This window comes from Sturnira hondurensis, unplaced genomic scaffold (assembly GCF_014824575.4).
Source record: "Sturnira hondurensis isolate 20B ecotype Veracruz unplaced genomic scaffold, ASM1482457v3 Scaffold0014384, whole genome shotgun sequence".
Taxonomy (NCBI): Eukaryota; Metazoa; Chordata; class Mammalia; order Chiroptera; family Phyllostomidae; genus Sturnira; species Sturnira hondurensis.
Window position 1 is genome coordinate 36,599,333 of NW_028087015.1, and position 15,148 is coordinate 36,614,480.

Below are 15,148 nucleotides of genomic sequence, written 5' to 3' on the forward strand. Positions count from 1 at the left end.
TTCCTAGAGTCTTGGGCTTGAATTTTACTAAGCCAGCAATTTTCAACCTTTTTTCATTTCATGGCACATGTAGACTAATTACGAAAAGTCTATGGCACACCAAAAATATATTTTTTAACAAAATTACATTACCAAAACAAAAATATAATAATAGTAATTACCCACTTTTTTCCTCCAGAGTGACTTATTAAAAAAAATCAGGTGCCTATACTTGTATATAAGGATTACTAGTATCAAAAATTAACCAATCAGATGCAACATTATTATGTAATGTGACGAATAAGATGAAACTCCACGTGGAGCACCCATCCACGTGCTCTGGGTTTGCCTGTCCAGCCCCCACCGTCATGTCATCCAGTGCCCTGCACGAAATCTCTCCGTATAGATTCTTCCCAGCTCTGAAGCTACTGCTGGTCTGGGGCATCTGCTGCTCCCTACTATCGCTCTGGAGAAGACAGGGAACTTTAAGACCCACACGCTGAAAAGTCAGATTCGGCATGAAGTGGAAAAGTGAAGCAGAAAACAAAGAAACAAGTAAGCCAACCTAAACTTGGCTCTCTGGGCTTCAACTCTGGGCACAGGGGGGAAACTATTCATGGAAAATATGTACCCACAAGCCACATTTGAGGCCCAACCTCACAACTGAATACAGGTAGCTTCAACATTAAGCATAGAGAATACCACTTCATATCCACCAGACTGACAAAGTTTAAAGTGAGAATACCAAGTATGGGAACAAATATGGAGCAGTGGAAACTCTCATTCAGTGCCTTGGAACATCAGCTCCACCGAGCAATTTTGCATCACCTGCTAAAGTCGCAGATGTATATATCCTATGCGATATTGATTTCGTTCCACTGCTATGCATCCACCCTTCAACACCCAGTGAAACTGTGCTCTAACAAACATGGACAAGAATGGTCCCTGCAACATAATGAACGTGTAACAGCCCCAAACTGCAAGCAACTCCCCATTCATAGGACACTGGATAAAGACAGAGTCACATAATGGAGTACTACAGCAAAGAAACGAACAAATTACAGCTGCACATCCTGGCACAAACATAATGTAGAGTAATGAAAAGTAAAAAAAAAAATCTCACACATGCACTAAGATTCCATTCTGTTCACTGTCTGTACCGTATGTTACAAAGATAAAGCCAGGACTGGATCCCTATGTAACTATCCCGTATCCAGGCCACCGGCACTTCACACTGAGAACTATACCCTGTTTGCACTGTACCCACAGAACGGCAGAGAGCACCAGGCATACAGAAGAGATCCAACAGCTCTTTGTTGAACAAGTGAATAAATTTTCAACAAGGAAAAACATACCAGGAACCTGAGCCTGTGATTCTAGCCTAGAGTCCTGAAGCGTGAATCCCAAACTCTGACCTCACCTGCCTGGACCCCTTTCTGCCTCAGCTGACCCTGTTGCTACCGTCACCCAGCCCACCCGCCTAATAATGTTAATTCCCCCAGCTTCCTAAAACCACAGTTTCCCCAGTTGCTTCTGTCTAAAAGCCACGCAAGTCCCAGTGGGACACATTCTTGCTAAAAAACCTAAGAGAGCCCTGGCTGGTACAGCTCAGTGGATTGAGCACAGGCTGCAAACCAAAGGGTCTTCGATTTGATTCCAGGTCAGGGCACAAGCCTGGGTTGCAGGCCGGGTCCCCTGGGGGGGCCACGTGAGAGGCAACCACACATTGATGTTCCTGTCCTTCTCTTTCTCCCTCCCTTCCTCTCTCTCTAAAAATAAATAAATAAAATATTTTTTTTTAAATCTAAGAGAGAACACTTTACTGTCATCCATTAAATGAAGTTTTGAAATTTGCCCTCGATTTAATTCAGACAGGCTGTATCTTCCCATCACTTAACACAGAGTCCAGAAGACTGGGGAAAACAAGAACTGTGGGAACATTTGACAAATGTGAGGCTCAGAAAACTAGCACACAGGTTAAGGAATTTTAGTTCAAACTGATCAAGTCAGTAACAAAACAGCATGACAACAAAGCCCTGGAGGAAAAAAAAAACCCTTAATTACACCAGGCCACACTGAAAAGGACTTATTGCGGAATTCCTGGGGCACCTTTCTATGTGGAAAATAAATGTAACTGAAGAGACATATTTTAGAGGAAAGTAATAGATACATTTGGTCTTCTGAAGTACTAGAATACTTTAAAATATGTATGTTTCCAACACCAAGGGTGTTCTCGCTTTGAACATTACAGAGACAGAACACTTCACACAAGGGGGATCTTTCTCGACACAACCACGGTGATCTAATCTTGCAGCACCAACCAACCTAAGTACAAAGTACACCTCAATGTCGGCTCGTGACTGTGAGTCAAAGCCATTATCGCTGCAGGAGAACACGGTATAAACACACTGCAATCAGCTCGTTCAGCCAGATCCAGTTCCTTTCAATTCACCGGGTTTCTACAATTCCAAATGCCATGTATACCTTCAGAGTATTCACAAGCACCTGAGATTATCTGGAATCTCCTGCTGTCATTTAAGCATTGAGTCACACATACTGTTTAGGGAGAGAGATGGTTGAAATCAACTGATGATCCGTTGAAAGACTGTGAAAGCAGAGTTGAGGCTTCCTGAACACTTAGCAACACATATTTTCTTTTCCGTCTATCGACACTGCACGTACTAGAGGCTGTGCAGCTAGAGGCTGGGCTATGAATCACTCTTCGTTCCATTTCAGTGATTCACTGAATTCCTACCCTGCACCCACCACTATGTGACAAACTGTTTGGGGAGGGGGTGCTTACTCTAACGGGGCTTTTGAGATATGGAGCTGATGAAGCAAGATTTATATTCAAGGAAGAGTTAAAGAATAAACACAAAGGGATATAGGGCCCAAGGTATAACAGAACCTTGACTTCCGAACACCAGCTACCTAGAAGCTTTTGAAAAATTCACTCCCTTCTCTGAGCCACCGTTGCTTCTTTGGCGCAAAAGGAGGCTACGCTCCCAGAGGTCCTTCCGGCAGAGCCGTCCAGTTAGGACGTTCTGCAGGTCCAAGCAAGGACAAGGGAGTCTCTTCTGGAGGAGGGATTTCCCCCCTTTTCATCTCACAGCACACACAGAGTACCTACTAAGATTCTGCTAAATATATCTATTTACTAAAGATACTAAAGAGATCCGAGATACCGAGATAAAGATACACTAAGATACGAAAATATACCTACTTTTTGCCAATCTGAAAAACAACAGGTATAACTTTGATCTGTTCACACTGGGTGGCTTTTGCTGTGTTGGCCGTTGTCATTTTTTTATTTAACAATCTAAGGGAAAAGGGGGCAGTGCCCCTGACTAAACAGTCAGGTGTCGCATGTTTTAAAAATTCTTGTGAAATACCTGTATGTGGCGGCCCAGTGCTCGAAAATCACTATTTTACAAGATGTGTGTGAGTAAAATTCATACGGCAAAGACTGTCCCAAGATGTGCCTGATCAGAGGAGGTGTCGCAGAGGGGAAGTGGCAAGGACATTGCAGTGGCCTTTTTCCCTTCCCGGTAAGAGTACAGAGACTTACAGAGAACTGAAGTGATTTATACAAGCTTACGTGCATAGGTTTTGGCAACAGATTGGGGAGGAGATGAGAGATTAAATAAGAAAAGGTCATGTTGGTGTAGAACAACGATAGAGCAGAACTCCTCAACCCAGGGAGGAGTTTAAGCGGCAGTACCCTTTAATCCGCAGGCTGGCTCCTCCCTCCGCCTCTTGTAAATGACGTGTGGGTGGCGCTCTCCCTCGGTCCAGGGATGCTCTCTGACAGGCTCGATAAAAAAGTCTCCATGTGGCAGATGAAAAAGTCCAGTCTGTAAATACGGGCAATAGAAAGGTTTATTTGAATCAATTCTATATGCAAAGAAAATTAGCAAGTGAAAAGTACATAGATCTTGATGATCCCTGAAATTCCTAAGACTGATGCTTTCATAGCTGCCATTTGACCTCACGAAACAGCTACCCATAAGTAATTTAATAAAAAGTCTTCAGAGTTATTAAATGTTTATGGGTCATGGATCGCTTTGAGACTCTAATGAAAAAAGTGCATATATACGCATCTATCCGAACCGTAGCATCTATCCAAACCATAGCATCTATCCGAACCATAGCATCTATCCGAACCATAGCACAGTTTTTAAGGTTCATGGATCTCCCTCCCCTGAAAAACCCAGAGTTAGATATCCATAAATTTCAAATTAAGAGCCAGAGCTTCCTGGCTGCCCCATTAGAGAGTTGATACCTGTATTCCATCTTCCACTGAGGAGCTTTGTGGCACATTTATTTACCTGTACAAGGGATGGGGGGCCAAAAAATGCAATTATCTTCTGGAGGGCAGGCCCCTGTAGTACCGGCTTCCCCTGCTAGGAACCCATAGGTTTTAGGAACCCATCTGTATCAGTGTACCAGCTGGCATTGTTATGAGAGGCTGTGTTCAGCTTCAGTGAATTTTTTTCAGACTCTTTCAACACATTTGTCCATTTTATGATGGGTGATTTACAAGTACACCTGCCCACACTCCACTGAGTGTTCAGCAGTTTCTGACCAAAAATGGCATGACCCCCTGCCCCACCCTCCCTATTCACCCGATCTCATCCCCAGATCAAAAAAACGAATTCTGCCACATTTTTTTTGTTTCCCAAGATTAAAAAAGTCCTCAAAGGAACACCTTTTGCTGATGCAGAAAAGGAGAAACAAAAAGTAGCAGAAGCACTAAAAGACACCAAAATCGATGAGTTGAAAAACTGTGTTGAGCAGCGGAAAAAATGTCGCTATAGATGTATTCTATCAAATGGAGAGGACTTTCACGGTGACTGAAGTTCAAACATGTAAGAATAAATTTTTATAAATAAGTTCTGGGTGTTTGGGGGGACTCCCCTCCTATATGGGTAGCCCAGCTACCTGCACACAGCTGTTTGACTTGAAGTGTTTAGTTCCACTCTGCTTTTAGAAGAACAAGGAACTGTAACATCAGGTCCCCGATCTGACCCTGGGTTTCCAGCGGCCACAGTGGAAAGGCCTCTGTCAGTTTCCACTGTGGACGAGGGAGTGGTGGCACTCACATTTCACAGAAGCGGGCATTTGCGACACACTGGGGAGTGCTGGTCAGTGAGTGGCTCTTTTGCGGGGGCCAGGTATAGGGGTGTTATATCCTACAGCTCTCTTTTCTCTTTAGAAAAATTTCTTAGTGCCCATGTGAGATGCTTAGAAAACTACTTTGCTAATGGCCACCTAGGATGGGCTTAACTCTGGGGATCTGAATTCTGTATCAAGGAATAAATAGCATTTGCCCTAGACAACCTGCTGGAGGCATCGTATTGAAGTGATCAGAAACTCAGACTCCAGAATTGAAATGAGTTCAAATCCCAACTCCTCCATTTATTTATTGACTCTGTGAGCTGGAGCAAATTACTTGCAAGGTTTCAGCTTTCTCACCTGATAAATGGAGATTAATGAAGGGTTGCTTTGAAGATTAAGTGTGTTAATACATGCAAAGCTCTTAGGAAAAGGCCTGGCTCATAGTCTCATCTACCGCAGGCTCATTCCAGGTCACAGGTGTTCTATTTCACTGTATTAGGGTCTCCAGAGTCAATACAGCGGTTTGATACATTTCAACTTTGCAAAATTAAACCTGGAAACATTGGGGATCTGGGACACTGTGAAAGGCTTCCAAAGTTCAAGGCCCTCCTACCCCCACCCACTCAATACTTCAGCAGGCCAGGGCTGCTCCACTCTGCAGAGGAGTCTGGAGACCAGCTGAGCAGCGCCCACCCCTCCCCACCCCTCTCCCTCCCCCACTCCCCCACCGGTCAGGAGACTAACTTTATTACTAACTTTACAATATCTTTAACAACAAGGAGAATAGGAAAAAAAGGAACACTTTACTGGGAGTCATAACAACAACTCTGTGACTGTGAATTGGCAGCCCAGCCTGTAAAATGGGGGTGATGCTTACTACCCCCTAGGGCTGTTAGGAGAATCAAATGAGCCGAAGTCTGTGCCAACTGCTTTGCAAATGAAGGTCGGTGGCGGGTTAACTACCAACTCTAACAGTAGTTATATCTGACTTCAAACTTGCTAACATTTCTTGAGAGGCATTTTTTTCTCAGTATCATCCTCTGAAGACAAACCTCTGGGACAGGAAGTACAGACATGGTCCAGACTGCAATAAAATAGTGGGAAGGAGACTCGTGCCGTGCTGAGCCTTGGTTCGATTCCGCTGAGACAAAGACCAGGGACACGTGGAAAAAGCATGCCTGTTGCTACTGAAGCTCATTTGTCCCATAAAAACAGGGGAGAAGGCAAGAGCCCCTCAGGGGTGGCTGGCTTGGGGTCTCTTTGTGACACTGCTATCAACCTAACACCGATGTCTTCGAAGGAAAAAATGTCTCCAACAAGAAGGATTGATGCGTATTTCTTCGGCCTCAAATTTTGGACCCGGGATGCAGGAGAAGCAGGTGGGACTCCAGCTAAGAACACAACCACTTTATGGGCAAACATGAATGACAATGTCTAAAAGCCAAACTAGCGTTTTCCTTGAGGCCAGCTTCCCCTTGCATTCCTCCACAAGGCTGTGGCCTGGGCAACATGCGCCCAGAAGTCACATCAGCCTGAATATTTCTCCGAAGCTAGATGGAGACCTAGGAGAGCTGGGTGGCTCACCAGATGGCGAGGAAGCAGGGAATTGTTTCATGTGCAAGCAGGGCTGCTGGCCCCAGGACCCCATGTGTGTGTCATGGAGAAGGGACCGGGCAGGACAGGGAATGAGGAGGTGTCCACTGGGAAGTGTGAGGTGGGAATATTTTCTAGTTGCGTGCTCTGCACCTGCCCTCTCTTTCCCAACATATGAACACAGAGCTGTGTCTACCTGGTACCCGCGAGGCCAGGGTTTACTAGGACCTCTCATCTAACCAGAGCCAGGTCACGTTAGAAGAAATCAGGTACCTTGACTTTGCAGAGGAAGGGCTGGCTCCAAGCCTTCCCCAAGACTAACTGCCCAAGAGGGTTGCCTTCTATTACCAGTTCTAGATTTGAGCCAAAGATAGTGCCCTTCATTCTAGTCTTCTCTACACTGGCTCACCTCTCCCATATCTTTGAAGGACAATGGAAATGGACTTGAGGAAAAAGTATCCACTTCACTGGGGACTTGTACTCCATTCTCCAAAACACCAAGGCACAATGAGCCCCAGACAGAAGCTCAAAGAAGACAAATTTGCGCTTTCATCCTGTCCGTCATGTACTCTGTCTCCTCCACGCTGCTAACTCTCCTTTGGAAATAAGCTCACCTCATTGTTTTAACAAAGGTATAAATATACTTCCCAAGGCAGTCCTGGAAGAGTAGCTTTAAATAAAACTTTCTTTTGAAGCATTGTAAACATACAGAAAGATGTCCCAAACAGAACCGTGAAGTCCAATAAATCTTCCACAGAGGGAACACCTAGATGGAGAAACAGAACACCCCCAATGGGGAGACTCAGTGTTCCCCTCCCAGTCCATAACATCCCCCAAGGGACACCGTCATTCTGATTCTAAACATTAATGAATTATTTTGGAGCCTATCCTTAATTTTTTACAGGAAGCATTTCTTAACACAAAAGAAAAACAACGTGCATCACAAGTGTTCAGGACTGGCCACTGGAAAAGATTTTAAGGCAGGTGGATTTCTCAAAGCCCATTACTACGGACTTCATATTGCTCCGTACTTATCGGTCCAGCCCCGCTGGTGGGGCTGAGACAGGGCTGGGCTACCCCGGTGAGTCAGCTGGCATCTCACCCCTGCTGCTCTCTGCTAATGAGGGTCGGGGGGACCTTCTCGGACTCTTTAGAACCAATTTCTCTCTCCTAATGTCGGGGTAAAAATACCTCCTTCTCCTCAAGTCCCATCAAAGTGTCAGGCATCCTGAAGTACCTGACATTATAATACTTCAGTCAGTACAATGATTTGGGGTCCAGTGGGAAACTGGCAGCATCTTACAAGGAATTTGTGAACAGATTGTTCTAGCATCACAAAGCCTAGAAACTAGGAAGGGACGTCTCACTTGTGCCGTCATGCCTTCAGGAGGACCGCGGGGGCAGCCACACAGACTGAAGAGTACGAGGTGATGGTGTTGTAGAAGACGTAGGAGGGAACCAAAATCGGTTCCAACGCTCACAGCCCTGAGCTGCGCAACCCAAGGGGTGCTTTTTACACAGGAGAAACTGAACTGCACCCCTCAAGTTGTGGAATAGTGCCCCCAAAACTCATCAACCTGCCCTAGAAAGAAATTGGTTTCCATTTGGGAATTTCAGAAGTTACCAGATTGGTCTGCTTCTTCCCCTGGTGATGTAAACAACCATACCAACATAGTCAGAAGTCAAGATCAGAAAAACAAATTGGTTTGGGATAAAGAGGTACCCAAGATACTCAATGACAGTGCATGGATCACTGGCAAAGATACCACCTGTGGTCCATTAGACACACAGAAAAGAGGATAAAATCGTACCCTCCTAATGACCTCACCGAATATCAATCTGCAGCAACCACATGGCCAGCCCTGTGCTAAGAGCTGGGCTCCCAGAGGAAGAGTGACCCCTGCCCTCAAGGTTTACAGCCCTCACAGGAGACAAGACTGAGATCCAGGAGACAGAGAAAGGGGACAGTAGAAAGAGTAGGAAGTTCAACGTAAACTTCCTTCGCATGTTTATGTTGAAAGGGGCTTCATATTTACAAGGCCCAAGAGACCAGCCATGGCATCTGGTGGCACTGGGCCCAGATCACAAACCTCCAGGCCTTCATCAGAGAACACCTCACACGCACTCACAGGAGGTGAGGGACGGCCCCTCCAGAGGATTCCAGTGCGGTGTTCTGAGCCCAGTAGGAGCAGAAGCTCATAGGGTGAAGACAAACGATGGCACTTCTGGAATCTGTAACACTTGGCACTGTCCCACCGGCACAACAGCCTCACAGAATCGCTAACTTTCTTCTTGCTGGTTTGCAAGAGGTGGAACAACTTTTTCTCACTTAACATGCAGCCAGGACCCTAAGGCGGAGGTCAAGAGGTAGCAGAAGCCGCGGAACACAGGGAAGCAAAGCCAGTGAGAAGACCGCCCCAGAACACCCCAGCTCTGCAGTGATGCCAGGGTAATGTCATCGCTTCGTGAAGACCATGCACAACCACCTCGGAAATAACTCACGTGGTTTGAGAAGACAGAGCCCAAGCCAGACAGGTGTGCTTGCTGCATCCACCTGGCAGCTGCCACGTGCCAGGCTGCTGTCCTGACCCACAGAAGACCCGGCCCTGTCTGCCCTAACAGCGCCATCTAGCAGAACCTCCTGGGACGATGGAGATGTTCTATAACCACGACAAGGGTTGTTTTCTCTTTTTCACTTTTTCTAAAATTCCAAAAGTTGCTATAGTTGATGTACACGGATATAGTATCTATAACGTATGTGTGTATATATAATACACACATACATATAATTTGTATATACATTGGATATGCTCATATATTTCTCTTATAAATAAAACAATTGTTCTAAAAAATTTTGCCAGTGGTTATCTCTGTGTGACATGCTTATTTTATAAGATTAAAATCCAAACTTCTTCCTTGAAGAAGAATTCCAGATCATGCATATAAATACACTGCCCTCCAGGAGGTAGGCCTTGTCGCCCCCACCCGAACCTCTAGTGCAGGCCTTGTTTGACCCCTTGGTTCTCCATGGTGGGGGTCAAAGAGGAGAAAACAGTAACTCTGCAATGGAGAAACACGGCAGGTGTGGGAGAAACACAGCAGGTGTGGGCCACCTCAGCAGGCGGTCAAAGTCAGCGTCAGCAGTGAAGTCATGTTGGTAGCAGATGCCTGACGGGACACCACAGGAAGGCACTTGACTCCCTACAAGGGCAAGAGGAAACAGTGGTAGCTAGAGCTGGGGGCCCAACGCTACATAACAGAAGACTGCCTCAACTGTATCTAGCCCTGGGGTGGATGGGAAGGGCTATCTTTGCTCCCTGGAAATTCAGCTACAGACTAAAACATCTGAAAGAGCGTAAAACAAGGCTCTTGTTTTCACTTTAAAACAATTACAGTCATGTGAATTTAGCTCGGCCCCTAGCATTTTTTTTTTTTTTTTTTTTTGCCAAATTAGCACAAAGAAAGTGTCAAATTTGTTAAGGTTGAAATACAATTCTCTCTAGTTGTCTTTCTAGAAATCCTAATATATGATTAGGGACTTGGAGGTGGGATGCAAGAGGTGAGAGGAATGGATTGAAGGAAACCAGCCTAGCAATTGGGAGATGCAGCTGAAAAGTGAAAATTATAATACGTGCCCCGCCTTCTTCCTACGGGTGTAGCGAAGGGCAAATAAAACTACACGAATCTGCAAGTAATACATATGTACGCCCCCTGTCATTCTCTGCTTAGGAACCTCAGTCATTCATTTTGCTGCAAATCACAGTGAAGCTTCACTAATAGTTTTCTTTCTTAGGCTTGGGAAAGGTGGGTGGTGGCTTTATTGGTATTGTAACAGCCCATCCAGCAAAGTCTCCTCTACAGAAAGCATGAGCTCATGGTTTTAAACATGTTTCCATTCCCAAGGTTCCAAAGAGACCTTCCCAGAACAGTCTGTTTGACCTCAAGGAGGAAATGGCTGTAAGTGCTGGGTCCTGGTTGCTTCCAATTAGGAAATGAATAGGAAAATCTGAAATCTGTGGGGAGCAAGACGCCCCATTCATGTCAAGGAGCCTCCTGGGAAACTGTGGGAAAAATGCCGGATCCTTTCTCACTATTAGTTCATTTCTAACTTGTATACCATTTGGGAGCAGGGGCCAGTGACTCAGCTTCTTCCAGGAAACTCCAGATAAGTCCAGCTTTTACTGATTATACATCCACAGCTTTTACTGGGGCTTTGTGGCAACGTAAGAATGTTTTACAAAGTGTTTCTCAAACCTGCCTGAAATATAAAATACATTCAGAAAAATACAGGGGTCTAAGGAGAGAGCCAGCTTTGCAGCAGACCCAGCGGGGTGACTGAAACCGTGTCTCTCAGCTCCTGCCCTTCGATTCTGCCCTCCCCAGGTACATGTACACTTCTGATGTCGTCTTCTAGAAAACCCTACCCTGGCCACACAACCAAAAGTGTAAATAGCTCCCAACCTAGCGCTCCCTACCCATCTTACCGCCTTTCTTTTTCTTCCTAGCACGGATTACATACTCTCCATAGGCACATATTGGCCAGTTAAATCCTATCTAACGCCACTCTCCACAGCAGAATGTCCACTCCATGATAGGAGAAGTTTTTATCTACTTCGTTCAATGCTTTATCCCCACTGCTTAGAATATGGCGGCCCCATACCTGCTAGGGGCTCAACTTGCGTCTGTTCAGTGATGACTGTTCAATGGCTGATGTTTAAAACCAATAATTAGATTTTTATTGCTCTGGCTTCAAGTAAACAAGAAATCTGTTTCCTGAAAAATAATTCAAATGACTGGAAGGAGTACCTTAACTAAGTGCCTCAGTCTGTGAGTGAGGGGGGCTCAGTCCTGTTCTGGGAACAGAACTGGAGACACAAGAGAAAAGCGAAGGCGGACCCTCCGTGGCCAAGTGTGGAGCGTTCACCAAGACAGTCACCGAGACAGTCATGGTCCCATCTAACACAGTCACTCCCCTTCCTTATCTTCTTGCATATTCTAAGTCTCCTAAAGGGATGCATTTTTATTATTAAAGCTTGTAACTAAAAAAGAAATATCCATTAAGCCAAAATACATAGGAAACGGGCTTCATAAAGAGTTTGTAAAAAGCCGAACAGCCTGAAAAGTCAACAACTCTTCTAGGATCCCTAAGAGAGGAACAGCTGACCCCTGGCCTGGAGAGACAGAGCAGAGGGACACGGGGAATGGCTTACCAGAGCAGAGGCTTTGGGGGCAGGGGGCCTGCAGTGGGAAGCAGAGCTAGGGAGGAAAACCTACCTGTGATTGAGGAGCTCCTAGGGACCTGGCGTGGACAGCTCCGAGAGTTAACTCCAGGAGGACCCTACACAACAATGTGAGGTTTACCTCCAGGAGCTTGGCCAAGTTCCCACAGTAAATACCAGAAAAAAACCCTGGTGCTTCCATGGGGGGAGGACAAAAAGAGCCACTTTAAAATACACAAGCACTTTTTTCTTCACAAGGCCTGCTTCAAGGGGACTCGTTAACCAGAGCCTGGCCTAACTGGCATATTATCAGGACCTAACTGACCTGGGGAAAGAAAACACCCGACCCTAAACGGCTCCAGCCTTCCACATGGGAGAAAGGGAAACACCCAACTCCAGCCCCGGCCAGCCACCCTGCTCCACCTAAGGGAGACAAAAGAGCAGAAACACTGGTGAAGTTCATGGTCCGGATTACAAAACACTTACTTCTCTTTCTCCTCCGCCTCACCACCACGTTCCTCGAGGCCTGGTTACTGCGGTTCCTTTTACCTGGTACAAATGTCCGCCTTTCAGGAAAATATTACCCCCCCAAAACGCTAACTATATGAAGACATGGGTATGTTCACCCCCTTGACTGTAGGAATTATTTCATTCTGTATGTAAAACATCATGTTGTGCACCTCAAACGTACGTGATTTTTCTTTAAAGTAATTACAAGGCATATCAAAATGCAAATAACACAATTTAAAGAGCAAGCATCAGACCCAGACATGGCAGGAATGTTGGAATTATCAGACCAGGAATTTTAAACTACATTTAATATGCTTTAATATTAAGAACTTTAATTTATAATTAAACTACATTTAACATACATTTATATGTACATTTAATGTACATATAATGTAAACTACATTTAATATGCTAAGAACTTTAATAATTTTAACAACCTTCAAAAACAGGTGGGCCAATGTAAGCAGAGATATGGAAATCCTAAGAAAGAACCAGAAAGAAATGCTAGACATCAGAAACATTAGCAGCGAGGAAGAATGCCTTTGATGGGATTTTTCGTATATTGGACACAGCTGACGAAAAAACTCTGCACTTGAGGATACAGCAATAGAAACCTCTAAAACTAAAAATCAAAGAGAACAAAGACTTGGAAAAAAGGAACAAAATATCCAAAAATTGCTGGGACAGCTATAAAAGCTCTAACATACACATAATGAAAATACCAGATAAGGAAGGAAAAAAAAGAAAACGACAGAAGAAATATTTGAAACAATAATGACCAGGAATTTCCCCAACTTAACGTCAGACACTAAATCACAGATCCAGGAAGCTCAGAGAACACCATGGAGGATTGAAAAAACCCCTACATCTCAGCATTTCAGAAAACTGAAATGACAAAGACTCTACAAAAACCCTTTCAGCTAACGTCATACTTAATGAGAAATTCCATGCCTTCCTGCTAAGATCAGACATAAGGCACGTGTGTCTTCTCTCACCACCACTTTTCAGCATCCCACTCAAAGCTCTAGTTAATGCTGCAAGAAAGCAAGAAAGAGAAAAGAGAGAGAGAGAGAGAGGGGGAGAAGGAGAAGGAGGGAGGGTGGGAGGGAGGAAGACTGGTTAAGAAGAACTAAAATTTTTTTCGTCTGCAGATGACAAGATTGTATACATAGAAAATCAAAAAGAATCAACAAAAACTAACTCCTAAAACTAAAAGCAACTATAGCAAGGTTGTAAGATACTGGTTTATTTGCAAAAGTCAATCACTTTCTTATATACCAGCAAAAACAAGTGGAATTTGAAATTAAAAACACAATACCATTTATATTATCACCCTTCAAAATGAAATACTTAGGTATAAATTTAACAAAAAGAAACATGAACTATATTAGAAAGAACTACAAAACTCTAATGAATGAAATCCAAGAAGAAATGGTGATGTCTTCCATGTTCATACACCGGAACACTCAATATCATTAAGATGTCTGCTCTTCCCAACTCACCCTGCAGATTCAGTGCGATCTCAATCAAAATCTGGGCAAATTCTTTTGTGGGTATTGACCAACTGATTCTCAAGTTTATTTAAAGAGGCGAGAGACCGGGAATAGTCAACACAACAATGAAGGAGAAGAACAAAGTCAGAGGATTGACACCACCCAACTTCAAGACTCACTGTGAAGCTGCAGTGATCAAGACAGTGTGGTAGAACAGGCAGATAGATCAATGGAACAAACAGAGCCCAGAAAGAGACCTCAGAACAATCAGCTGCTCTTGGACAAAGCAACAAAGGTAACAATACAGCAAATGGTGCTGCTAGATCTACACCGAACACCCCTCACAAAAACTGATCCCAAATGGATCATGGACCAAAATGGAAAATGCAGTATTCTAAAACTCTTAGAAGATAACATAGGAGAAAACACAAATTACCTCAGGTATGGCAATGACTTTTTAGATATAACACAAAGGCATGATCCATTAAAGAAATAATTGATGAGCTGGACTTCATTATAATGAAAAACTTCTGCTCTGCAAATCAAGTAAATGAGAAGACAAGCCACAGACTGGGAGAAAACATTTGCAAAAGACTCATCTGATAAAGAACTGTCACCCCAAATAAACAAAGAACTCTTAAAACTCAACAATAAGAAAGCAAACAATCCAGTTGAAAAATGGGCCAAAGACCTTAACAGACACCTCACTGAAGAAGACATACAGATGTCAAGTAAGCATATGAAAAGATGTGCGATATCATATGTCATTAGGGAAATGCCACTATACTTATTAGAATGACCAAAGTCGGGATCATGGATTCAATCATATTTTCATAGACAAAAAGCACAAGTGATCTTTATGGGGATGCTTCCTTTCTGCCCTCACTCAATACGAAACCAGGCTGTTGCATTAAGGTGAGGAGGGGACAGGAATTTGAAGAGTTGAAAGGAGAGTAAGCTTAGGTGATTCAAATAGCCAGACATAAAAAGAACCATGTTTGAGAGTTTCCTATGTAAAGATGGTATACAAAAAAACCTAAACTTATATTTCTACCACCACATATTAAGTCTTCATCAGTCAGCATTCAGGACTTCATTAGACTAATATCATACCCAAACTGCTTTCTAAATCACACGGCTTCAAGAGGTACACGTACAACGTCATCCCCCTAGGTCAGGCATCCTTTGCTACCCAGAGGACATCTTTCATTGTACAGCTCTCTCGGGAAACTAGTC

General features: G+C 44.1%; 1 protein-coding gene across 3 annotated transcripts in view; it reads right to left on the reverse strand.

Moving 5' to 3' along the window:
• The window catches only part of ADAMTS12 (ADAM metallopeptidase with thrombospondin type 1 motif 12), a 213,689-nt gene that overhangs the window by 148,081 nt on the left and 50,460 nt on the right, over positions 1 to 15,148 (reverse strand). For all 3 annotated transcript variants that reach the window (XM_037063137.1, XM_037063138.1, XM_037063139.1), the window contains exon 3: positions 3,701 to 3,833. In XM_037063137.1, the coding sequence (XP_036919032.1) occupies positions 3,701 to 3,833 (133 nt within the window). The remainder of the gene's footprint in view (positions 1 to 3,700; positions 3,834 to 15,148) is intronic.